Source organism: Acanthisitta chloris, unplaced genomic scaffold (genome assembly GCF_000695815.1).
Source record: "Acanthisitta chloris isolate BGI_N310 unplaced genomic scaffold, ASM69581v1 scaffold7628, whole genome shotgun sequence".
In the NCBI taxonomy this organism is placed as follows: domain Eukaryota; kingdom Metazoa; phylum Chordata; class Aves; order Passeriformes; family Acanthisittidae; genus Acanthisitta; species Acanthisitta chloris.
In genome coordinates this window covers 33,341-57,716 of record NW_008685332.1, presented here as the reverse complement: position 1 = coordinate 57,716, position 24,376 = coordinate 33,341, and the positions used below count along the sequence as shown (strand labels likewise).

At 43.4% G+C, this 24,376-nt stretch overlaps 2 protein-coding genes across 2 annotated transcripts in view; one reads left to right on the top strand and one right to left on the bottom strand.

Moving 5' to 3' along the window:
- Nucleotides 1–885: 885 nt before the first annotated feature.
- On the bottom strand, nucleotides 886–1,863 carry MC3R (melanocortin 3 receptor). The gene has a single exon (XM_009079716.1). The coding sequence runs from the start codon at nucleotides 1,861–1,863 to the stop codon at nucleotides 886–888; it is 978 nt and encodes a 325-aa protein (XP_009077964.1).
- A 440-nt stretch (nucleotides 1,864–2,303) lies between these two features.
- LOC103807002 (protein diaphanous homolog 3-like) overlaps nucleotides 2,304–24,376 on the top strand; it is a gene marked incomplete at its 3' end in the record, with an annotated part of 43,151 nt that continues 21,078 nt past the window's right edge. The window contains exon 1 of the mRNA XM_009079718.1: nucleotides 2,304–2,396. Within this exon, the coding sequence (XP_009077966.1) occupies nucleotides 2,304–2,396 (93 nt within the window). The remainder of the gene's footprint in view (nucleotides 2,397–24,376) is intronic.

The following is a 24,376-nucleotide window of genomic DNA, read 5'->3' as shown; positions in this document are numbered from 1 at the left end:
CTTTTACACAAAGCTAATTTCAAGCTATTTTGCATTTGAGCTGTTCCTGATGTTCAGATCTGTTGGTCTCACTGGTGATGATTTATCAAACAGGAGATTTCTGTGACTTTTGGTTTTTTAGGAACATACCAAATCCTACATTGATCAGTGCATTCCAGCTTTAAAAAAACTGTTAAAAATTTGAAGATATAATACTCATATGTCACAATAAATGATGTAAAAGCCTTTTTCATATGAGTCACTCCTATCAGGCAGTGCTCTAAGTCACTCTGTCAGTGATACTGTAGTGACTCCCTGTCATTGAACCCATTTCAGTGCCAGACAAATGTTAATTTTCACCCTTCAGCAGCTGCACTCAGGTTGCTTTATAACAAGCAGCATCAATGTCTATCTGTCCTTTCATTAGAAGGTGGAGGCATGGGAGGTGTAGAACAAAGCTGTTACCTGTTGGGGTTTTGAAGGACAGCTTTCCACAGAGCTTACTAATGGAATCTGTCAGAAAACACTGACTTGGTGACTTGGTGGTAGTGGCACAGAGATAAAGCAACAGGCACAAATGAATGGGAGAGAGAATATTATCTCAGTCTCTCTAAGACAGGATTCTCTTTCAGGATTCACTTTTTCCCAGTAAGTTTGTTTTTTTTTTTTTTGTAAGCCACTCTGGATTTCCTTCTCTTATCACTGTAAAATAACTGTTTAAATAACTTCACTCAGTTAAAACTGGTTTTCATTCTGTAAAATATGAACCAAGGCATCAAATAGAAGGTTTTTTTTTCCTACACCCTTCCTCCAGGCACTGCATTGAAAGTGAGCTGCTATGTCTTGGTACATGCATACATATGTGCATACACCCATGGTGTGTCTTTTCCACCCAAAGCCAGATGTTTACAGCATGCACTGCCCCACACTCATGCCATAACAGCAGCAAACTATCTCCTTGAAAGTCTTTCTCATCTCCAGGCTCCGAAAAGCATAAATGAGTGGATCAATTACCGAGTTGCACATGATCAAGACCAGGTAAGTGTTGAAGTGGGAAGTGTAGCAGATGCAATATGGATTCAGTGGGCAAGAAATGATGAGGATGAGGTGAAGAAAGAAGGGTGCCCAGCAGACAATGAAGACCCCAAGGAGGATGGTGATGGTGACAGCTCCCTTCATGCAGGTCCTCTGGTAGGGCACTCCATCCACGGGGAGGGCTGCGATGCGCTTCACGTGCAGCCGTGCAAAGAGGAACATGTGGACGTAGAGGGAGGCCATGAGGAAGAGCATGGTGAAGAACATGGTGATGAGACAGACAATGACAGTTTTGCTTTCTGAGTAGGCAATGAATATGATGCCACAGATGATACAAGCAATCCAAATGACCACAATGAGGGTTAAAGCTTTCTTCACCGTCATGATGCTGTGGTAACGCAGAGCATAGAAAATAGTTATGTACCTGTCAATGGCTATAACCAAGAGGTTGCAAATGGAGGCTACCAAAGAAATACAAATCATTGAGTCAAAAACATTGTCCATGTGCTGGATGAAGTGGTCATCAATGATCAGAAAGCCGTTGCTCAGGATGGCAATCATGATAGTCTCCAGGGCGTTGGACATGCTCACTAACATATCTGCCACAGCCAAGCTACAGAGGAAGAAATACATGGGAGAATGTAAGTTTCCATTCTTCAGCACTGCAAGAATGACCAGGATGTTTTCCAGGAGGCTGATGATCCCTAAAGTCAAGAAGACCTCAGCTTTTATGAAGACTTGCTCACAAAATCCGTCGCCGCTTCTGTTGTTCAGAACTGACTCGTTGAAGTCTTCGGTGACATTAAGCAGCACAGGCTGAAAGGAAAATGCAAAGTGTGTGGTATTCATTGCCAGCAAAGGAGTTGAATTCACAAGTTAGGGACCTGGTAGAGCACAGGTTAAAAAAGGGAGGAAAAAAGGAAAACAAGTCCTTCCAAACTGCTGCTGTGTACGTGGGGCAGAATCAAGCAGAACTTCTCTTAGTCACTTTTACAAATGAAAACACACAAAAAAATCTGCATTTACAGGGAGTTTTGTGTCAGTCACAGGCTGCTTTTTCCTTGATCAGAAAGTGAGCCTCAAGCCTCGCAGGCATCAGACAGTTTTCTCTGCAGGGTGAGATGGGCAGCAGCACATTGCTGGTCCCGACTCTCCCGGCGGCTCCGGCAGGGACTTTTCCCGACTGCTGGGGCAGCTTTGTTGCCAATGTGTCGCAGCTCAGCCAAGCCTCTCTCGCTAGTTGTTCAGTGGCAAGAAAGGAAAAGAGAACTAAGGGATTTTATACACGCATGAAAGAAAAACCAACTCCTACTTCGCCCTCCGTGCAGAGCATTGGCCGCTGCAGAGTGAGCACCTTGCTGACTGACAGCTGCGAGTACCAGGTGCGGCATCCCTGGCACATCCCAAACTGCCTGGCGCCCTCTGCAGATGCTCAATAGGATGGATGGGCCGTAAAATTCCTCTGGAAAGGGGATTTTCATCCAGCAAAACTTTATGCCTCTTCTGGACAGTCAGGTAGTGCCCATGGGACAGGCAGGATGCTCCTGCACTGTCCATGCACCTTTGGGCACCTGTAGTAGAAAAGCTGCATCTTTGTGCTGGAGTAATGAAACGTTTCCATGTGCCTTTTCCTTTCTCTACTCTTTCAACCCTAATCCTTCTCCCCAGCTCCTGCTTTGGCTCACAGGGTCTCTCATTGTGACTGTTCTTAATGGGATTGGATTGATTTAAACCTATGCTAGACCAGGGAGATTTTAACTTATCATCTATTAACAGGCAAACATAAGGCAGATTTCCCTTGCACTTTATTCACAGTGATGAATTTTCTTAATTTGATTTTTTTTAAGGTAATTTCTCATGTCTTTTTTGATGTCTGAACCCTTCACAAGTCATTTTTGCAGAAGTGCTTTAGAGTCAAAGCTATACAATATCACTTACACTAAATTTGGGGCTTCTGTTACAGGTTTGTTAGCTCAAAAAGTCACAAATATCTTCCAGTTTCATTTTGGAGCTCACAGAATTATTATCACACCCCCATAATTCAGTACCAAGAAGCAATAAATCTCAAATTCAACCTGCAGATGATTGTTTGACAAGGACAATATTCTGCAGCTTTAAGCTGAATAATTTGCTGTGGACTTGCCCACCACAGTTAATGTTTTAAAGATCTTAATTGGTCTCTCCCTAAATTCACAGTGATGTATTTTAAAGCAGATAGCTTGAAACAGCAAACTGTCTCTCCCATATCTCTAATTCCATGGTAGGGGAAAGATATTTTCTCCTTCCAAGTGTGGCAGGTGTGGATTTAAGCCCAGACCAGCTATCTCTGGTTTGTGCAGTGAGCCTCAGTGCTGCTTGCCAGCTGTTTTGAGCTGATGGAGTACACTGAAGATAGTGATTTTTAGACATAATGATTGTCACTGCCCTTGTAAATGTTGTTTTTCCAGCTGAGGAGGAGAACATCTTTGCAAGGCTGGGCAGGTGTCCCTTCTTGCCAGCTCTGTCCTTGGATGATCTCTTTTGAAGTGGCAGGTGAAAGCTGTATCCTCCCAGGGTGAGGTCAGGATCCAAAGGCAGAGCTCTCATTCCTGGAGGGATAACAGCCTTCTGGGCTTGGCTCTGGTTTACCTGCTGAGGGAGGGACACTTGATTGAGGCACCCACAGCTAAACCAATTTAACTGTGCCATTTACATTCCGGTCCTGCCTTCCCCATCTGGATAGTCTCTGCAATGTGCTGCATTAGCCCTGTAAATATTGGCTCCAGAATGCTCCAGCCCTTGATGCCACACTGCTGCAAAAGACACCTACAGAGTCCTCCCTTCCATTTGAGAGCAGGAAATCATTAAATGTGTTGCATCATGAACTTCTGAATGCACCTGCCAACAGAACTGTTACCATTTGCACTGAGATGCAATTTGAAGTGGAAATTGAATGCTATATACCAAAGTGGATTAATGGCACTATTAGCTTGGCCATTAAGGGCTAAAAATAGTGGGTTAGAACCTTATGTATCTGATAGCAAGCTCAAAGTTGACTCTGAGGCCTTTGGAAAAATGGGAAGAAGATGTGTTTACACCAAAGGAAACAAGATGTGAGAAGTTAATTTCAACAGGTGTAAGAGGATTTCTCTGCTCAGCACTGGAAAACCTAGATGGTCTGAAATGTCACAATATATTTGGCAATCTCATGGAATCAGGTGTCAGGTCCTGCCTCGTTTCCAGAGGTAGTGATCATGACCATTGCAGTGCAAGTGTTTGCGGTGGGTTTGTGTCCTGACAATTGCTACACTGCATCTGAGGAGTGAAAAAATACTAAAATGCGCTAAAATGACCTTAGCTCTTCATATCCTTGGTCTCCTAGGTAGTGAAGTCCACTCAGCTTGGGTAGGGGAGCAGAGCAGTTGTAATTGATGCAACCCAGGGCATATAAAATGAAGTGATGACTTGGTTTAGGTCATCCTTTCACCAGAACCTGACAGAGAGAAGATTGGAGAGTTAGGGATGTGAGATTTACTCTGTGTACTCCCCAAATTTTCTCTTGTGCATAGCTCTTTCCACCCCTTTACTCAAACCTCAAGGGAAAAAGCTGCAGCCTGAGCTGTGCTCAGGATTGTTGTCACTGGAGTTCCATGATGGAATTGATGCAGTTTGAGTGGGAACACTCAAGGTTTTTGGCTCTTTGGGCTTTGCTTGGGTGATGGTGAGTCAGTGAGCTCATGGCACGTCTGAATGTTTCCTTGAAACTTTATTAATGTGCATCTAGTGTCATGTTCTCTTTCAAATAAGTGAGTAAAATACCCTTTTCACACCCTTGTCTTGTGCTCTGCAGTCCATGACTAATGTTACTTTTCATAGCATTGTGAGAGTGTGTTTATCTGACCCCCAGGGAGCAATGTCCTCTCTCAGCTGTGTTCTTATTTATTCCCTCGACTCAAAACTAAACTCTTTGTGGAAATGATCAGCATTGTCTTTTGATCTTTGGTGTGCTGAATGAGAGAAGTCCTTGGTCGCTGTCCCTGGAGTTGCTATGCAACTGTCACCTCCTGTCTGTGGTTCCTCGTGCCATGATGAAGTCCAACAGCAGCTGGGGCATAGATCAGAGAAGAATAGGTGCTTGGGAAGGGAAAACATCTCTTGCACATTGTTCGTTGCCTCCCTGTGTCATCTATCATGGATAAATACATTACCTCCTTTCCATGTTTTATTCTTTAGCTTCCAGCCCCAAATCCCTATTGTTCCTTGCAGATGGAGAGGAATCTGTGTATTTGACCAGTTTGGCATGACTGACTCAGACTATCATATTTGTGATGATCAAATAGGTGATAAGAAATCTCTATGGCTTTGGGCTCCAGAGTTACCCTTTTCCTGACTTTTTGTTAATGTATTACTTAGGATGAGTCTTCACACATTCAAAAGCTTATAAAGGCAAAGGGTGATTTTAATGCTTGTTTTTACTAGGAGAACCTCCTAGACTCTGATTCTGACTACAGCAGTGCCCTTCAGCTTCCAGAGTGACTTACTGGAGGCGGAATGTGGAGCTTCAGGGTCTCACTTAGCTGAGCAATAGAAATCTTTTGAAATGCATTTAGAATTCAAAACTGGTTAAAACCAATTCTATAACTAGGACAGTTTTTACTGAGGAAAATGCCTTTCAGTGCTTCTATAAACAATCATTTAGAAGGCCATGAAAATGGAAAGTTGGGGCAGCTTGAAGGTCAGACTGCCAAAAAGAACATTGAATTTCATTATGACAGTCTCTCCCTAGTTGCTGAGGCATTTGAACTCAATTAGCACCAGCATTTTCACAGAATCATGCAATGATTTGGATTAAAGGGACCTTAAAGATCATTCGGTTCCAATCCTCTATTATGGGCAGAGACACCACTCCAGCTCTATCATAGGCCTCCTTAAGGTACTGGAAGGCTGCTAGAAGGCCTCCCCAGTCTCTTCTCTTCTCCAGGCTGAGCAATCCCAGCTCTCTCAGCCTTCCCTCACAGCAGAACTGTACCATCCCTCTCATCCCCTTAGTGCCTCCTCTCCAACAGGGTTTTTACATCTCAGGCTGTTCAGGTCTCAGGTTTGGCTGTAGAGCACCTTATGCCTGAGCCTGACCAGGATCCATGGGCAGCTGCCAGACACCCCCAGGTGCTCTCTCCTCACTACACTCAATCCCAGCTCTCTCAGCCTTCCCTCACAGCAGAACTGTACCATCCCTCTCATCCCCTTAGTGCCTCCTCTCCAACAGGGTTTTTACATCTCAGGCTGTTCAGGTCTCAGGTTTGGCTGTAGAGCACCTTATGCCTGAGCCTGACCAGGATCCATGGGCAGCTGCCAGACACCCCCAGGTGCTCTCTCCTCACTACACTCTACACCTCTATCCACATTGAACAATATTCAGCAGAGATCTCCTCCTTTTAGAGTGAGTTCAGAGGAAAATACATCTTTGCTGTTTTGTATTCTCAGCTACTGATTAGAGCTCCTGCCAGGAATGTGCAAAACCTCATTTCCATCCCTTTCTTTGCCAGAAAAACTGAAACAGTTTTATCTTCAGGTTCACTTTTTGCATCTCACCAGCATAAGCCTGGATTTGTCAGGGTTTTGCCCTGTACTTTCAGTGCTGTGTGAGCTCACAGACCATTTCCTTCACAGCATCCTCTAGTACACACTTATCTTCGCTCATCTGCCACTGCCAGGGTTGTTTTTCTTCACTATCTGAGGCTTCCAAACTTAAAATTAGCATCTAGCCCAAGAATCTGGAAGGTTGGTAATGAAAGTTATGTGAGCTTCATTTCAAGCAGCTGGTAGAGTCATGAGCAACCCTTACATGTCAGGACAACTCACCCCAAACCCACAGAGATGAAATGGGTAAAATGAGGAAATTAGATCTATTGGGATGCCTCTTACTCAGAAGGATTTCATTCATGTTCTTTAGCTCATCCTTTTATCCTAAAATAACACCCTGGCTAGGAAAAATAAAGCTGTAAATAAGATGTCAGCACAGCTAATGAAATATTGGCTGTGATGAAGGCAAAGAGAAAGATTGGGCTGGTTTAGCTCCAGCAGAAGTGAACAATTTTCTTAGGTACAAATCTCTGTCATGTTTTACACAGCAGTTAATATTGTAAGGTTTCTGGGGTTTTATGTTGTTATTACTCAATTGTTTCTTCACTGGTGAAACTAAATCTTCAGGGAAAGGCAAAGAGAAAGTAACAGCTCCTGCTAAGTGTGGATAATGGAGTTTGCTAGAGAGAATTCCCTTGTGAGGTTGTTGAGTGAAAAAACTTGTTTAACACTTGTCATGAGATTTAAGCTGATAATGGCTGATAAATTCATATCACTTTCCTTTATTTTCCCCCTTCTTCAACACGAGTTTGTGCCAGACAAAACTGAAATTCCAAAGGAAATTAGAGGATAACAAAGACATGGTTGGTGCCATGCAGCAGGTAATTACAGCTGTCCTGTAGTTCCAAGTAGCCAAAGCAGTGAGTGAAAACCTCTTGACCTCTCCTCTGTTTTATTCTTTATAGAAAAGGACTTAACAGATGAACTATTTTATCTTAGTGTGCTGGGTTTTGAATGCTGTGCATATTTTGAAGTGCCCATTACTTCCAGCCTTGGATTTGGAAATACCTGTAAACATGTGCTTGACTTCATCATCTGAGCACTTCTCAGGGTGCTCAGCTCTCTGCTGACCTGCACAGCTGTTCAGTGCAGAAGAGCTGCCTTAGTAGAGTTTGAGCTTTTTCTAATACAACATTTGACATGCAACAAATTAAACTTCAGATCTTGTTCACCTAATGACTTGTGGATCACAAACTCCTCGAGTGTTGACTTAGGTCAAGAAAAAAACCCCTGTTTTCTAGTTTTCACTGCAAATATGGAGATATGACTAGTAGTAGAAATGCAGTTTGGGATGCTTTGAACCTGGAGATTATTAAACTCCAATAAACCTGGAAGTAGGAGCCTCACAAGGATCTGGCATATGATCCTGCTGTAAACACTCAGGTGATTAAGCTCTGTCTAGAAAAATGCTGTGGTTTTCAGTGTCTTAGGGTAAGAGGTTTCTAAGAGCATTTTTATACAGCAAGAGTCAGATTGCAGAATCCCTTGCAATATCAGGTGTGAGATATAATATTAGAAAGAATTCAATGGTTTTCTTCCCAGAAGTTGTAGTTCACACACATCTCAGTCATGCCCATAGCTAGTAACACTCCTCTAGAGTCTGAGGCTCACTATGGTCTGAGGGAACAACGAATGTGGCATCAGCTGAGGTCAGTGGAAGTTGCATATCTCTGTGCCAGGTTGCTGGAAGAGATTTTCAGATTGGGAAAGTAGATCTTCACCTGATCCAACCAACTGGAACCCTGTTGGAGCCAAGCACTAGGGGTTTGGATCATTTAGGGATCTCACCCACTGAATTTTCCTTCATCTCTGGCTGGAGACAAACACAGCAGTACTGCAAGTGAGGAGGAGCCTGCCAAACTTTGTGATTAGTGAGGAGAAGGAACATGTAATGGTGATTGTGATGAGGAGGCTTTGAGATGAGTATTTCTATAATTTCAGCCAGTTAACAGGTTAACTCAAGCAGACTCAACTTTTGGACATTAGCTATGATTTTCCTTCTCATCCAAGGGTAAAAGGAGACAAAGCAGACCTGATTGCAAAACACTTAGCAGCACCTGCAGGTGCTTTGTCATATTCAAGGGATTTTAAGTGCTTTAGACTACTATTAATAATACTCAGTATCAGTCTTGTTCTGTCATTTAGGGAGTGAAAGACAAGCAGATGTGATTGAGCCAGCTGTGTTCTGCTGTTCAGCTTCATCAGTGCCCAAACCCCCTGGAATATCTTCCTCATCTCCGTGCAAGCTCTTGTCTTGAGAAATCTCATTGCCCTGTGGTGCTGGGGCTGAACAGTGGATGCATTTGGCCTTTAAAAGACTAACAACCTGATGCTGCTGACTGACCTCATTCATGGCATGACAGAGAACTGTAGGACTTTGGCAAACTTGAAAGATGATCCCACTGAGCTGTCAGGTGCTGTGTGTGGACAGATTGTTCTGCTAAGGCTCACAACACCTCAATTTGTTGCTGTATTTGCAGTCCAGTGTTATTTCCTTCCAGACAAAATACTCCGATAGGGACAGGAAAACTTGCCCCATAATCAGAAATTTGAAGCTTTATTCCCCCTTGATGCTGCCACTTCTACATGCCAGGGATGGACCTCTTGGCAGTGTCTGTGTCAGCCTCTCCTGGGTCAGGGAAGGAAACAGAGCTGGAGGAGGGTCTGGAGAGTCAGTGAGGGAGCTGTGGGGGCTCAGCCTGGAGTTTTAGGGGAGACCTTATTGCTCTCTACAACTCCCTACTAAGAGGTGCAGCCAAGAGGGGTCAGATCTGCTCCCAGGGAACAAGGGACAGGACGAGAGGAAACAGCTTCAAGCTGTGCCAGGAGAGGTTCAGGTTGGACATCAGGAGGAATTTCTTCATGGAAAAGGGTTGTCAAGCACTGGAATGTGCTGCCCAAGGAGGTGGTGGAGTCACCATCCCTGGAGGTGTCCAAGGTGTTGTCATGAGAAGGTTAGGTAACTTCTGATGGCACAAAGAATGAAACTACAGCTCAATTCACCAAGGACACTTTGGTGGCTGCTTTACAAACTGCCCAAAATGGTTTGTAACCTTGTTATTCTAGGCCAGTGTCTCAGAGTACACAAGGGTCAGAAACTTAAAAAACCAGTCAAGCCTGACCTGAGCAGATCCCTCATTCCCACAAGGGTTTTGGTTTGCTCCACAAACTTTTACAGAGGGGCAGAGTGATCCTTCAATCCCCTCCTGCTTCCCTTGATTTTCCTTGAATCTCTTCTATTACTCCCTTTGTCTTCTGGACTGGTTGTTATTGTTTTTTATATATACATACACTTAATAAATGTGTCTAAATAGAGTATTTTAACCATATATTGACAATGTAACAATATGTTACCAATATATAGGCACAATATTACTAAGGATTTTCTTTGTGAGCCAATGCTGCCTTTCCCCCTGCAAGCCATGCCAAGCTAGTGTGGAAGGTCTGCAGAGACTCTTAGCTAACAGGGTGCCTGGAGATGTGTCATTGCTAGAAATTCACCCCCTGCCTCATGGGTTATTGCTCCTTCCCTGGCTAATTAAATGTCACAGCACAAAATACTGCTTTTTCCATTTGTGGAGAGCTGAGATTCCATGCCAGGGTACCTCATTCCTATATATTAACTGCAAGATACAAGATGTCTTTTTGGTTTTTTTTTTCCCCCAGTGTAGTTCTCTTTTCCTTTCACTCCAAGAGAAGCAGAGCAATCAGCTCGTTCAGTCTGGGAGTGTGATCTTCATGTTTTCTGCTCTCTAGCTGGGCAGGTATTTTGCTTGAAAATCTATTCCCTCAATTTCCCTATGAAGTGGGAAGTGATGAGTGAGTTACAGCCAAGCTTAGCAAATAGCCTGATGATGAATAACTCACTGACACTGAGGTTGGAATCTCAGAAAGCTCTTAGTAATGACCTGCCACTGGCAAACATTGGTGGCTAAGGTTTCCTAATAGCAGCTATGGATAATAATACAGAAGAGAGTGCAGCTGAGTGCTCCCTACATTGTCAAATAGAGGATAATGATGAACACCTCCTGGAGGGAAAATTGCCAGGGCAGAGACTCAGTTTAGCCCATTTCAGTGTTCTGCTGCTGCTGCCCAGGGCTGTGCCCTCAGGCTCTTCTCTTGGGGATGCTCTTCCAGAGGCTGTGCCAAAAGGAATTGCCCACAGCAAGTTTTATGTCAATACATTTTTTCATTTGAACACCAATTTTGCCAATCATGGTTAAAACCAGTATCTAGGAAGCTGGTAGTTGTGTCATGACATGTCATGGTCCCCTCTTCAGAAGAAAGACCTTGCAAACACAACTGCTGAAGTTTTGGTGATTTACTGGCTTGCTTGAGCTTTAAGTGAACACCACTGAATGTAGAAAGGGTAAAGATTTTGGTGAAGGTTTGGTCAGTAGTGCTCAAAGGAGGCAATGAGGATGGTGAAGGGCCTTGAGGAGGAGCCACATGAGGGAAGAGGCTGAGCTTACTTGGTCTGTTCAGCCTGGAGAAGAAGTCAGAGCTCATCACTATATTTAGCTTCCTCACAGAAGGAAGTGCAGGGGCTGCACTGCCCTCTTCTCTCTGACAACCACTGACAGAGCCCAAGGGAATGGTCTGAAGTTGTATTAGGGGAGGGGTAGGTTGGATATCAGGACAAGGTTCTTCCCCCAGAGGTGTTTGGGCACTGAAACAGGTTTAGGTTGGATATTAGTACAAGGTTCTTCCCCCAGAGGTGTTTGGGCACTGAACAGTTCCCAGGGCAGTAGTCACAGCCTGACAGAGCTCAAGGAGTGTTTGGCCAATGCTCTCAGGCACAGGGTGTGATCCTCAGGGATGTCCTGTTGGACAGGAGTTGGACTAGATGATCCTCAAGGGTCTCTTCCAACTTTGATTATTTTGTGATGCTGTGATTGTTTGCAACACTCCTGACTGAAGCCTGGGCACAGGTGAACATCTACACATGTAGCTTCAGCCAGCAATATCCTTCACCTGAGACAGAAGCTGTGTGGGGAAACTTTTTGCTTTATTCTTCCCCTGTCACTTGCTGCCTGGGTCTGAAAACAGGGGAGGTGACTAGAGCTGTCCCAGTCCATGGTGCTGTCACCAGGATGAGAAGGGAGGAAGGTGAGGAGGCAGCTGCAATCTCCTGCCATCTCTCTCAATATTGGCTTCTGTCAAACCCAAAATACCTCTTTGGATTGATGACAGGATCAGAGTTTCAGATGGAGGTTGTAGGAGAAGACACAACTTTTTGCTGTAGAGCTCTTTCCAGGATGAAAGGACCATCCTGGAGTGTGGTGGACACTGATTCCTCTGCCCACTCTGCACCACATCAAAGGTGCTGCAGATGTGTTTGGCAGCTTCCAGAGCAGTGATCCCACTGTTGCCCTCAGGATGGCTTTAGCTCTCTTTGATTCCACAGCCAATTTTGTGCTGTTTCAAACCTTTCAGCACTTTCTGCTTGCCCTTGCTGTGTCCCAGCCATTCCCAGGAGGTGCTGGACACAGACACTGGACAGACCATTGTATTCTGACTTGTCTCATTTTAACCCAGATATGTCCCTTCAATTTTATACTGCTTCGTTGGTCTATTTTTGATAGCCTGAAATTAAGGTAGTGTCTGGTGCCATCTTGTGTCACAGAGGAGTAGATATATAGAGCTGTCACTTTTAAAACTTGGAATCATGTGATTTTAGCTTAACTTTTGGGTGCATCACTGGATGCAGCATCAGCATTAAGAGGGAGAGATCAGCAGTGACCTTCAGAGAATGAGAATTTGGCATGAAGTATCTTATAAGCAGTTGAAAAAATGACTTAAAATGTGAATTGGTTTAGTGTCACCAGCTTCAGCAGAGCTTTTTGGCTCTAAAGCATAGGTTGTGGGGGAAGCTTAAAACCACATCTGGTTTGTGCTGTGATCTGGATTGTGCTCCCTCTTCACCCAACCAAGACAGGCTGGACTGGGTTTGGCTGAGTCTGATTTCACCAGGAATAGTTCAACATAAACTATTCATTTTTCATATTGAAAGATAATATTTTTCCTTACAGTTTAAGAAAAAAAATACAGAGACATAAAGGAAGCTCAAATCTTTGAGGTTGTCCCCCTTGGGAAGGATTTCTGGGGGACAGTACTGCAAAACCAGGGAGCATTTGGGTTGTCCCCCTTGGGAAGGATTTCTGGTGGACAATACTGCAAAACCAGGGAGCATTTCTACAAGGATCGTGTGCTGAGCATCACTAGATGTCACCCTCGACCTGAATTTCGTTTTACAGTCAGAATTAAGTCACTCATCTTCTGTTCACACCTCCCTTGTTTTCTCTCTTGCACCTTCCAGTTCAGTGTAGCAGAAACTGTTGTGCATCAATATCTTTCTAGCTTAAAACCAGAATCCAAATGAGGTCAAATAGAATAGGTAGAATTTGCAATATCTTCAATTTTTGTGCTGGATAATCACTAGGGAAATTAGAAAAGCAAAAGCCCCTGGAACAGGTTTTCCTTCTAATATGTTTGGTTGGTTTTCCAGTTTCATTCAACCCATGACCTAACACCACCTTGCCAATTAGACCATGGCACTAAATGCCACGTCCATTCTTTCCTTGAACACCTCCAGGGATGGTGACTCCACCACCTTCCTGGGCAGCACATTCCAGTGTCTAATCACCCTTTCTAGGAAGAAATTCTTAATGTCTAATCTAAACCTTCCCTGGTGCAGCTTGAGACTGTGTCCTCGTGTCTTGTCATTAGCTGCTTGGAGAAGACCCTGATCCCACCTGGCTGCAACTCCTTTCAGGCAGTTGTAGAGAGCAATAAGGTCACTCTTGAGCCTCCTCTAGGCTAAATAACCCCAGTTCTCTCAGAAAACTCTCCCCCTTCTGGTCTATTCGGCCTTTCTTCCTCTTTCCACTAGAAAAACAAACTGTTCTCTCTTCTGTTACTCATCTATTTCTCCTCAGCTCTTTTTCTTTCCCTCCAGCCTGTCTCCCCTAATCCCTTTCTGCTGATCTTCACCCTTGGTCTGCTGGTGGTACTATGTCAATTCCCCCTGGCATGCAATAGAGTCACGAGGAGCTCTGCCTTCATCTCTTTTCCAGCACCATATCACAGGAAAAAGAAAGAGCTCTTTTATAAAACAGGTTTAGGCAGTAATTTTCAGGTGAAACAAGTTGTCAGTGAAAGTCTTTGTTTTCCAACTCTTCAAATACTTTGTAAGAGCATTCCAGCCCTGCTGGAACATTAATGCTTCAATGAGAGGCAAAAATGTTCCTATGAAGTCAATACTTTATTTAAAGAGTCATTTCAGTCAATTCTCATTTTTTTGTAGCTTGAAACAACTTATTTCATCATATCTTTTTCTTAGGTCTGAAAATATTTAGGGTAGTTCTTCAATACTTGAGAAAGAGACAAAAACATGTTTTGACTTTTGCCTATGAAACACATATTTAGGTTGATTCAAAACATGCTGGTCATAGGATTTTTTTTTTTTTGCCTTTAACTTCCACAAAAGGCACAAAACAATGAGTTCACACAGGACTATGCACCATATGCTATTGGAAAACTCCTGGGGATTTAGCATTTCAGACAGCAGGTAGGGAAGTCCCTGATTTCTGGAGTGTGAAGTCACTCCCAGGGCTGTGAGATAACACAGAGCAGGAGGTTGGCACAGAGGGTCACACATTGTGCCTGGATATGAAAGGGAAGGGAGTTTGGAAAGAGGGGTTCAGAATCTCTGTTAGGAAATCAGAGAGAGTTCTGTCTCTCTAGCCTAAAATCCATAAAGGAATTGTTGGGGGATTTTTTTTTCCCCAAGACAGATGATGTTCTTATAACCCAAAGGGATATATGAGTTGTTTTTTTCTGGTTCTCTTTACACTTAGAACAACATTAGAATCTAACCAAGTCCTGTGTGATTTTTTTCATGCTGGTGAACAAAACACAGTGTTTTACAAAAGAGGTACAAGCTAGAACTTCATCCTATGATATGTTGGTCATCTTCATGCTGCAAATCCAACCTTGGCCCTTAAGGGGATTTTGATTATGGATGTTGCTCCAGTGTCTGAGGTCTTGATCTTGCAGGATGAGCTACCGACAAATCTTCATCAAAATGGAACTGGATGATCTTTAAGGTCCCTTCAACCCAAACCATTCTGTCTTTCTGTGAAAGCAGGTCAGAAGGACAGGGGGGAGTGGGATCAGCCTCAGGGGTCATGGCCAGTGACCACAGTGACCAGCAGCAGTTTCAGAGAGGTGTTGGCAAGGCAGGGCACAATGCTGCTCCAGGCAAAGGACTCCTCTGCTAGGCAACAAACACACCTTGTGCAGGTACCAAAGAACAGGAAAAAGTGGTTACAAAGTCAGTTTTGTCCCTTCATTCCCTATGGTCAGATTTAATGTTCTTCATGCATTTACTTCATACATTTACTTCACACATCAGTCAGGCAACACATAAATTAGTTTTGCTCTTCCAGGTCGATTCCAAACCCGTTTCCCCACACTTCTCATCTTCACTGGAGGATAGCTTCTTTCAGCAGTGAATTTTCCCATGTGTTTGCTGCAGCACATGATCGTGGCATGTGGTTGAATCAATTAAGTGAGAGGCAAAGAAGGAAATTACAGCAGAGCCTTTATTAAAGGAAGGTGTAATTAACAACTTCAGATTAATTGGAAATGTTTCCAAGTAGCAATTGAGCTCCATTCTGATTAAGTGCTCTCTCCCAGCCTTTGTAATTCAGCAGGCAGAGAGGGGAAAAGACCATCTCATGTCTCTGCAGAACCTTTAGGAGAGAAACTTGTCATTTTCCCATTCTGAAATGTTCTGTGCTGCTCTAATCATGTTGTATAAAGAAGCTCCTTGGGATTCTTTAATTTAAAAAGAAAATCATAGCTCCTTAAGGGCTGAAGACTCTAAGAAGGAATAGGCCATACTAGAAATTGGATTCTGAGTGAATTAGTTGCTGTTTAATTTTAAGCAAATGACTGAAGACAGCTGTCAAAGAAACATGTTTCCCATGATTTTTTTTTCCAGTGCAGTGAAAAATTTCCATCCTGTCACCCTGGACATAGAATGGTCAGAATTGAGAGCATTGAAAGACAATGTTAATAAATGTCTTTTTAGAAGATCTGGACTTAGTCAGGGCCTGTTACATTATTGGGCTGTGTTAAACTAATGTTCTTTCAGTCATCTGAATCAGCTAAAATGATTAAAACCTGTTTATATTAGCATCTAATGACCTTCCATTTAATTTCTATTGCCTTAAGTCATCTTAGGAGAGTTCATCCCTAATCCTTTCTCTCTCCCACTTCTTTGCTCTTGGGATCTCTCTTGGTCCCTGGCAATGCTCAGTGAGAGTGAGGCTAAAGGCTGTTGGCAGAAGGTGGTCAGAACCTGCTCTTGGCACCAGTTTCACATCTGTGTCTGTCATGACCTGCTACAAGGTGAATGTGTTGGCCAACCCTGCACTGTGATGTTCTCAGCTTGTCTCTGGCTTCCAGCCTGAATCTGCCTCTTGGTTTTGCAGGGATTTCTCTGGCAGAGAAATCAGCTAAGATGCTCACTGAGGGGTCCAGAACTGCCTGAGCTGAAGGAGCAGAAGTGTGTGTGTGTGGGGCTGAGCCAAGGACTGCCCTTGGCCCAGAGTTGGTCCATTGACATCTCTTCTGCACTAAACTTCTCCCCTTCCTGTGCTGTTTCTATTAAAAAGCTGCTTCTAGCCTAGCAGAGGAAGGAGACCTGTCAGCAAACCCAACTGTTTCAATTCCTGTTGCTTAAAAAAATGTACTTTTTATATACTTTAAGAAATAGTTCATAGCTTTTGGGTTGACTTGGAGGAGAAGAGATTTCACAATATGAAGGGTTCACCTTCCACCTCTGATTATTCAGAACTTTTAATCTCTAAATTGATTTCAGTATATGTTTGTGATGTAGTAGAAGTCACCATCTATAAGTGGAGAGACTGAGATATATTTTCTCTTTAGCTGCTGCACAACTTCTGTCATAGGCAGGGTTAGATTTCAGGAAAGCCTTGCTGGTTGCTGGTAAATTCTCTCTTTAATCTTAACCACTAGATACTTTCCTCCAGTACAGATACCAAAGTGTAAAATGCTGTTTCTCTTTACATTTATCTCATACATTAACCTGCAGGTGCCTTTGTGCTTTCATCCAATATACACATACTGGAGTTTGAGGACATGTTAAAGTACTGCTGTGCACAAAAACACTCCTGGGAAAATTGACCACTGCATTTGTAATTTCTCAGGTGAATTTGATTACACTGAGCATGAAACTTGTTTGGGTAACTCAAGAGTTGTGTGTTCAGATCCAATGTCCAGTCACAAGTCATAATTTCAGCTTTCATAGCTTGGTGGTTTCAGGAAGTCACTAGAACAGAAAGATCAGTTCAGGAAGAGCAAACAACCAACAACTCTTTCTGGCTTTTTACAGAGCTGCCATAAGGAAGCAAAGCATCATGATTGTTTCTTTCAGTTCTCAGCATAAAAGGAAGTAGCACTTAATAAAAGCCATTGGCTGCAAGATTTCATAAGAGAGAGAGAGAGAGGCAGAAAGCACGAGCAGTGCTGGGGAGAGCAGGTGTGATTCATCAATAAACTCTACTTTGCAGCCTGGTAGGATTCTGATGAAACCAATGCAGTTTTCCCAGCCATGGATAACACCAGAACACAAGACACTTTTTCACAGGTAAAGGCAGAAACTGTTGTGGCTTGTGTGCAAGTGCTATTTGTTGTGTGCAACTGGAGATGGCACAGCAGAGGCTGAAAACGACTTTGGGCTTTATTGGCAGGGAATTTGCAGTAGATTGTTTGATGTCATTGATTATTGGGTGATATGAGCTCATGCTGGTTGAATAGATCAGAAAGGGCTTGCGAAGATGTGTGTGGAACAATATTCTCTGCTTTGTTCTGAAAGGTAAAATGTGTGAGGTTTTCTTCATAGAAAGGGACAAGGAGAGAAAAATCCTTTATTGTCATGCTAGGGAGGATTTATTAATTCTGTATATTATCTGTGCTAAAAATTTCCATAAGGTTGTTCCAGCTAATTAATGCAAAAATCATGGAACCTCTGGATCCTCCTCAGTTAAACAGGCATGAAATCAGTGTTGTGTTCTGTGCTGCACTTCATACCCTTTGCTTAGCAGGTGTTAACTAATGTGATTTAATAAACCTCAGGTAAAATGAAATGAGTCTTGTTCAGCATTTAATAGCTTTAGCAGCTCAGTTCCTGCTTGATGTAGATCTTTGTTTTACAAGACATTAGGGCACAAGATGATTGTAAGTCTGTGAGCAGCAAGATGCATGTTTTTCTCCAGAATAATTAGATGTCCCTGTTAAATAGTCCAACAACCTCTATTTCATCACCAGATTAATTAGACTATCACATTAATAAGCAAAAATGATAATCCTTGATAGTTCTTATCACTGTAGATTATTTTACTTTCTGTAGCTAAAGGCTATAGTGGTAAGAACCATATGTGAGGGACCTGTCAAAGCACCATCCAAGGCTTTTCCATCCCACAGTATCCATCAGGCTTTTGGTTTGATTCTCCTTAAAGATGCTTAGTAGGGGGAATTCCCTAATTTTCCCTAGCTAGCTCAGTGGTTAGTGCTGTCCTTACTGTTTTCCAAACGTCTAAGCAGAACTTCTTCTGCTGTGATTTAAGTTGTGTTTCTTCTCATCTCCCCACACAGGGAGCAACCTGTTCCTCTCCTTTTGGCCACAGCTGTTGAAGTACTTGCAGGCTGTGCCTGCTCCAGCCTTATCCAGGCTCTGAAATCCCAATCTTTCCTCTATTCCTTTGTAAACTCTTTTTCCAAACTCTGACTGTTATCATTGTCCTCTAGGCTCTGAAATCCCAATCCTTGCTCTATTCCCTTGTAAACTATGTTTTTCCAAAGCTCTAATTGCTCTCATTGTCCTGAAGACTCTGAAATCCCAATCCTTGCTCTATTCCCTGGTAAATTGTGTTTTTCCAAACCTCTAATTGCTCTCATTGTCCTCTAGGCTCTGAAATCTCAATCCTTCCTCTCTTCCCTGGTAAACAAGACTCTGAAATCCCAATCCTTGCTCTCTTCCCTGGTAAATTGTGTTTTTCCAAGCCTCTGGTTATTCTCATTGTCCTGTCTGGACTCCTCCAATTCTTCTCTGGGAACATGGAAGACTTCACCCCCTACTCCAGCTGAATCCTTTCTGAGTGCTGAGTACAGCAGGATGTGTTTTGCTGCTGTCTGGAACCTCCCTGAGGGATATTCCCTTTCATTGCAGCAGCATGACATGGGGAACTGCTGTCTCTTTGCAGCTGCTCCAACTTCTGGGTCTTTTTCTGCCAAACATATGTTCTTCAGCCAGTGCTTGTGAAGTTAGGAGTTCCTGCTGCACATGAAGATTTTTTTTTTTTCTCCCTGCTTGTTGAATTATATATTATTGCTGCTCTCACATGTCAGGCTTGTTTGGAATTTGAATCCCCCTTGCAACCTGCCTGTAGCTCTCTCCACCTTCATATCAAAGTCTGCAGAATGAATAAACCAAATCTCTAGTCCATCACCAGATCATTGATCTAGGACTGAACAGCAGAGAACAAAGTCTCCCGTGCAACACTACTCCATTTATGCTTTGAGTTTCACAGTGAAGCTCCAGTAATTACATTCTCAGTGGCATTTCCTGACAAGTTCTTAGCACTGTTGGAGCAGGAAGGTCCATGCTGGTCTGGTGAGTGGTGAGAGAAGGAAAATCTAGAGTTTTTGCTTCATGTGAGACCTGTTAAATGTCAGTTTTTCAGAGGGAGCTTTGAAAAATATTTAGGCATTGAGATTGTTCAATATGGTGATATTTTCCATACTGAAAGAAGGTCAAGTAGTTGGTATTGGACATTTGCTAAGTTACAAGGCACCAGTTTATATTTGAAGTTCCTAAATATTTTGAGATTAGCTCTTGGAGGTTTTTTAAGTTGTTCTAATCAATCACTCAATAGCTTTATACCAATAAGAAATGAATTACAATAAAATATCTTTAGGCTTGTCCAGCTCCTACTGGAAGTGGCAGAATTTCCAGTGTTTCCAAGGAAATCAAGTTACTGCTTGATGAATTTCTTCTTCATTAAATAAATGGTGACAGATACTATTCTGCTAGAGACAGACCTCAACAAATAATGCAGCAAAGTGCAGTTCAGCATATGGAGAGGAACACAAACATCCATAGCAAACTAAGCCAGGGCCTTTGATATTTAAAAAGGGGAGGGGAAAAAAAGTGATTTCTTTAAAAGCACAGCTTGGAAAAGGAAGTTGCTATCTAAATTTCATCCCAGGTCAATCACTGCATTATATCCCAACACTTATTTTTAAGCTTCTGTGCTGTACTTGCTTTGCAGCAAGTGTTGTGCACTGTGCTGGGAGGCACTGAGTCAACAGCAAATCCCCAGAAGGCTTTACCTCAAAGTCATTTCTGGATAGAACCCCAAATCTTCTCTTATTTAAAGCTGTATTAAAAGAAAAAAACAGACTTCAAAATGCATGATAACATGACCGTGTGCAGGATAAAAGGTGTCAGACTTGGATGTTAAACCAGGATATTTCTGTTTGTGGGGGCAACATCAGACAGGTTTTATGCCCAGGAATTTTTGTAGAGGAACATGTAGTCATTACTTGGCCCTTTCCTCTTGGGTTGAGCCCTTTGGAGCAGTGCCAGGAGGGAGATGCCACTGTGGAGCACAGAGGATGAGGCAGAAATTCCTCTCAGTCCATCCTTCCCCCCTGGGTCCTGCACAGCCAGGAGCTACTGTGTCTCTTGCTCCTTGCAGTGAGCAGCTGAGGATATTGAACACTGTTAATGTTTAATAAGGACAAGTGTAAGGAATGCTTAACAGCAAAAAGCTTGGCTAGACTTGAATAAAAATTGCTCCTCATTTGTACAGGGAACAGGATTTCTGCATGGTTTGGTTTTGTTGTCACAGGAAATGAGAGAGCTGAGAGCATATGAGCTGTGATCTGCTCCTAAATGAACCTGCAATAATGTCTCACTGAGTGTTGGGGATGGTTGTGGTCGTGGGCAGAGCTGACTGACAGCCACGTTTCTCACTCTGCATCTCCATTGTGGCTGTGCTCACATTCCAGCAGTGTTTATGCACTGCATTGTGTCATGTTGTTATGGTTCAGGGAGGAGAATAAGCTGAGCACAAGCCACATAGCTCAGATTTGTAGCATCATAGGTGATCCTGCCTCAACCCCCTGCCCTGGGCAGGGACACCTCCCACCAGAGCAGGTTGCTCAAGGATCATCCAACCTTTGAATACTGCCAGGGTTGGGGCAGCCACAGCCTCCCTGGGCAACCTGGGACAGTGTCTCACCACCCTCACAGGGAAAACTTCTGCCTAAGATCTAATCTCAATTTCCCTTGTTTTCATTTCTCCCCATTACTCCTTGTCCTGTCCCTGCAGCTCCTAACACAGATCCCTCTGCAGCTTCCCTGGAGTCCCTTCAGCTCCTGGAAGGTGCTCTGAGGTCTCCACACAACCTTCTCTTCTCCACATTCCTTTGGAGAATTCCTCTGTAGGTAGTGCAGGGAAAGTGTTGTCAGACAACAAGACCAGGTCTACAGGTGATGAATTGCTTCCTGAAGAAGCTTAGGGATCTCAAATGACTGTATAGGAGTCCTGTGGTTGACTGGGAGGTGTGAGCCAGTGTGTATTAGAGGAGGAGAATCAGAAGAAGAGATGGAGGAAGAGTGATCTGTCTTATCCTTGAGCAGTTACCCATGTCCTGCATGCCTTGCTCAATCAGCTGTGAATGGCTTAACTCATTCTTGATTGAGACTCAGAAATGTCTGAGGACCTTTCTGAAGTTATTACAATAAAATTTTAGGGTGAGAAGGCATTGGAGTATGTTGTCCAGGGAGGTGGTGGAATCACCATCCTTAGAGGTGTTGAAGAGGCATCTGGATCTGGCACTGGGTGATATAGTTTGGTGGTTTAGAGGTCACTGGTAGTGCTGGTGGATGGTTGGACTTGATGATCTTGAAGATCTCTTCCAGCCTTGATGAATCTATGATTTCCACAGCATGGAGACTATATGCAAAACCTTCTGGGAGGTCCTTTTCAGGGCCTCCTGTGAGACTGTGCTGGGTGAACAGAGTGGCAGGAGGGTCTGGCAGGGCCATCACAGTGCTGTGCTGGCAGCTGCCCAAGAACAAGCCAGAAATCTCTTGTCTCACCCTTCAGCACATTTTATGCCATATCTAGGCCAAGAACATAACCTCCTCACCTCTCATTGCAGGGAATGTGTGGAACTCCACACTCTTCCTTCAATTGTGAAAGTTGCTTTTGCTTTCAAATCTCTTGCATGGCTACACTGAATTTTGGGTGGGTGATGACAATTTAATCTGTGTTAAACAAGCTGCTTGAACCTGGCAGGTAAATGAATGCATTATGAACACAATCTCATGAGTTTCCTTAATGGGAGTGCTTTAGAATAGAAGCATTTAATTTCTGTCTAGGTTTTCTTATCCAATCTTGTATGAAAATATTCTGCTGGTTACCCCAGTCACATTCTATTAGGCAATGCAGCCCAGACTGGCTTAGTGACGTTTTGCTGGATAATATGACAAATTTCTATTCTTTTTAAGGCAACAAAAAAAGGCAAAACAAACCCAAGAATGAACATTACAAAACTTGTGTCATGCTGAGAGAAAAGCCCCACAGACACAAACTGAGAAAGGTCAGGATCTGTTACTCAAGTCTTGTTTGCAAGTAAAAATACCAAGCTAACGTGTGGCTGTCAAACCCTAAGTGAGCCAGACAGACTTGTGACAAATAATTCTGACAGTTCTTATAAGCTGGAAAGTGCCTTTTTTTGTCTCTCTTGCCTTTTGGAGTGTTTCCCTCTTGCTTACAGATGTGCAGAGAGAAAGAGAGTTAACAGAGGTAGTGAAACAACAGGTTGCTGTGAAATATAACCTGCCCCAAGCTCTGCTTTTGTGTGCTCTCTGGGGAATGGATTGGCACTGGTCTAACTTCCTAACCAACCTTCCTGAATGTGAAACACACAGAATTATTTGTTTCTCTTCTGTAAACATCTTTTTCCTCACACATGATTAAGCAAATTAAGAGATGTTCCCTGTCGGTTTCATTCTAAAGGAAGGTAAGGATGAAGAGTTGAGTATTTCATACAGCCAAAAATGCCTTGATTTCTGTGAATTTTTTCTTGGTATTTAAAACACTCAATTTGACAAAATGCAATGAAAATCATCCTCTTGCTGCAAAAGTCTTTGAACCATCCACAAAAGGTCTAACAGGCAAAAATACTCCAACTTCCTCTCAAGAGCTGCTAACCTGCATAAATAGAAACTTGCATTTTAAAGCTGGCAGAGCTTAGCCTTGAGGAAACTCTATTTTTCAGTTCAAATAGATCCATGTTCTTGTTTGCTTGCACAGAGCCTGTTCAGGGGGGAATTGCCTTGTTAATAGTGCACAGTGCATGAGAGGTGTAAATATATGACCAGTTAAAATTCAAATACCAAGTGTGGAGGTCATTGTAGAAACCTCCTGTGCCTTGGTGAGTGTGAATGAATTACCAGGCTGCTCTCCCTCTCTCCTCACTGTTCACATTACTGTTTGCAGCTGGGAGCTATGCCATAAGTTACCTTTATATTAGCATTGAAAATTCCAAGGCTTTCAAACCAAAATATTTCCTTTTCTCTCAGTTTTATTTGTAGGCTATAAAAACAGCCAGCGTGGCTGCTGATCAGGAACTGGTTGAGATGTTGGATGTTATGTCAGCTGAAGTGGTTTTGCTATAGTGTGGTTCAGAAAAAGAGAGAAGCTGTGGATTTACTGGTCCCTGACCTCTGTGGTGTGACTGGTTATTTTTATGTGGCCCATCAGACTAGTGTCAGGTGACTGTGGTGCTTGGGTGGCTGGAGGTGTTCAGTAAAAACACATCCCTGGAGATGTTGAAGGAACAACTGGAGGTGGCACTCAGTGCTCTGGTCTAGCTGATAAGGTGGTGATGGGTCCCAGGTTGGACTTGATCATCTTGGAGGTCTTTTCCCACCTCAGTGATTCTGTATGATTCTGAGAGCACCTTGTGCTGCAGAGCTGCATCACTGGGGTGTTGAGCAGAGGAGCTGCTCTATCTTTGGAGAGTGGTAGGCGTAGGCAAAGCAGGTGAGGGCAGGAAGGTGCTGGGGTGGCAGAGCAGCTGCAGCTGCTGCCTGTGCTGCCTCAGGGCTGGAAAACAGCTTGATGTTGGCTGGGGGGAGCAGTCACGTGTCTCACGTGGCAAACTGACTCTTTGGGGGACACCTGTTTAACTCTTCTTCATCTTTTCTTTTGTCAGCAACAGCAATATCCACTCCAGGTCTTGGTGCCTCATCCATGGCATGGCCAAATCCAGGTTTGCTCACAGTGCTGAGGTGCTCTGAGCTACTTTGCTCTGCATGTGTTAGTCCTCTGGTAGCTCCAGCATGAGGGGCCCAAGGGATGTCCTTTCCCAACTCTCCTGCCCCTTCCCCTTGCTCCAGCACAGCCTGGATGTCCACCTGCAAGAATTTCAAAAGGATGATTTAAAGGAAGGTTTGACTGTAGTAACTTCTCTCCTGGTGGTGAAGTTGTTCTCCAGGGAACACTGGATGTTGTAGCTACTGCATAAAGAAATACATGAGTTCCTGAGCTCTGGTGGTAAAACCTACACACTCCTTCCAAATTCCCAGGTCTGCTGCTGTTGAGGAATGGATATCACACATGGGAACTCTGGT

Coding starts and splice junctions, on each gene's coding strand:
- MC3R (XM_009079716.1), bottom strand. CDS start 1,863: ATGAATACCACACACTTTGCATTTTCCTTTCAGCCTGTGCTGCTTAAT.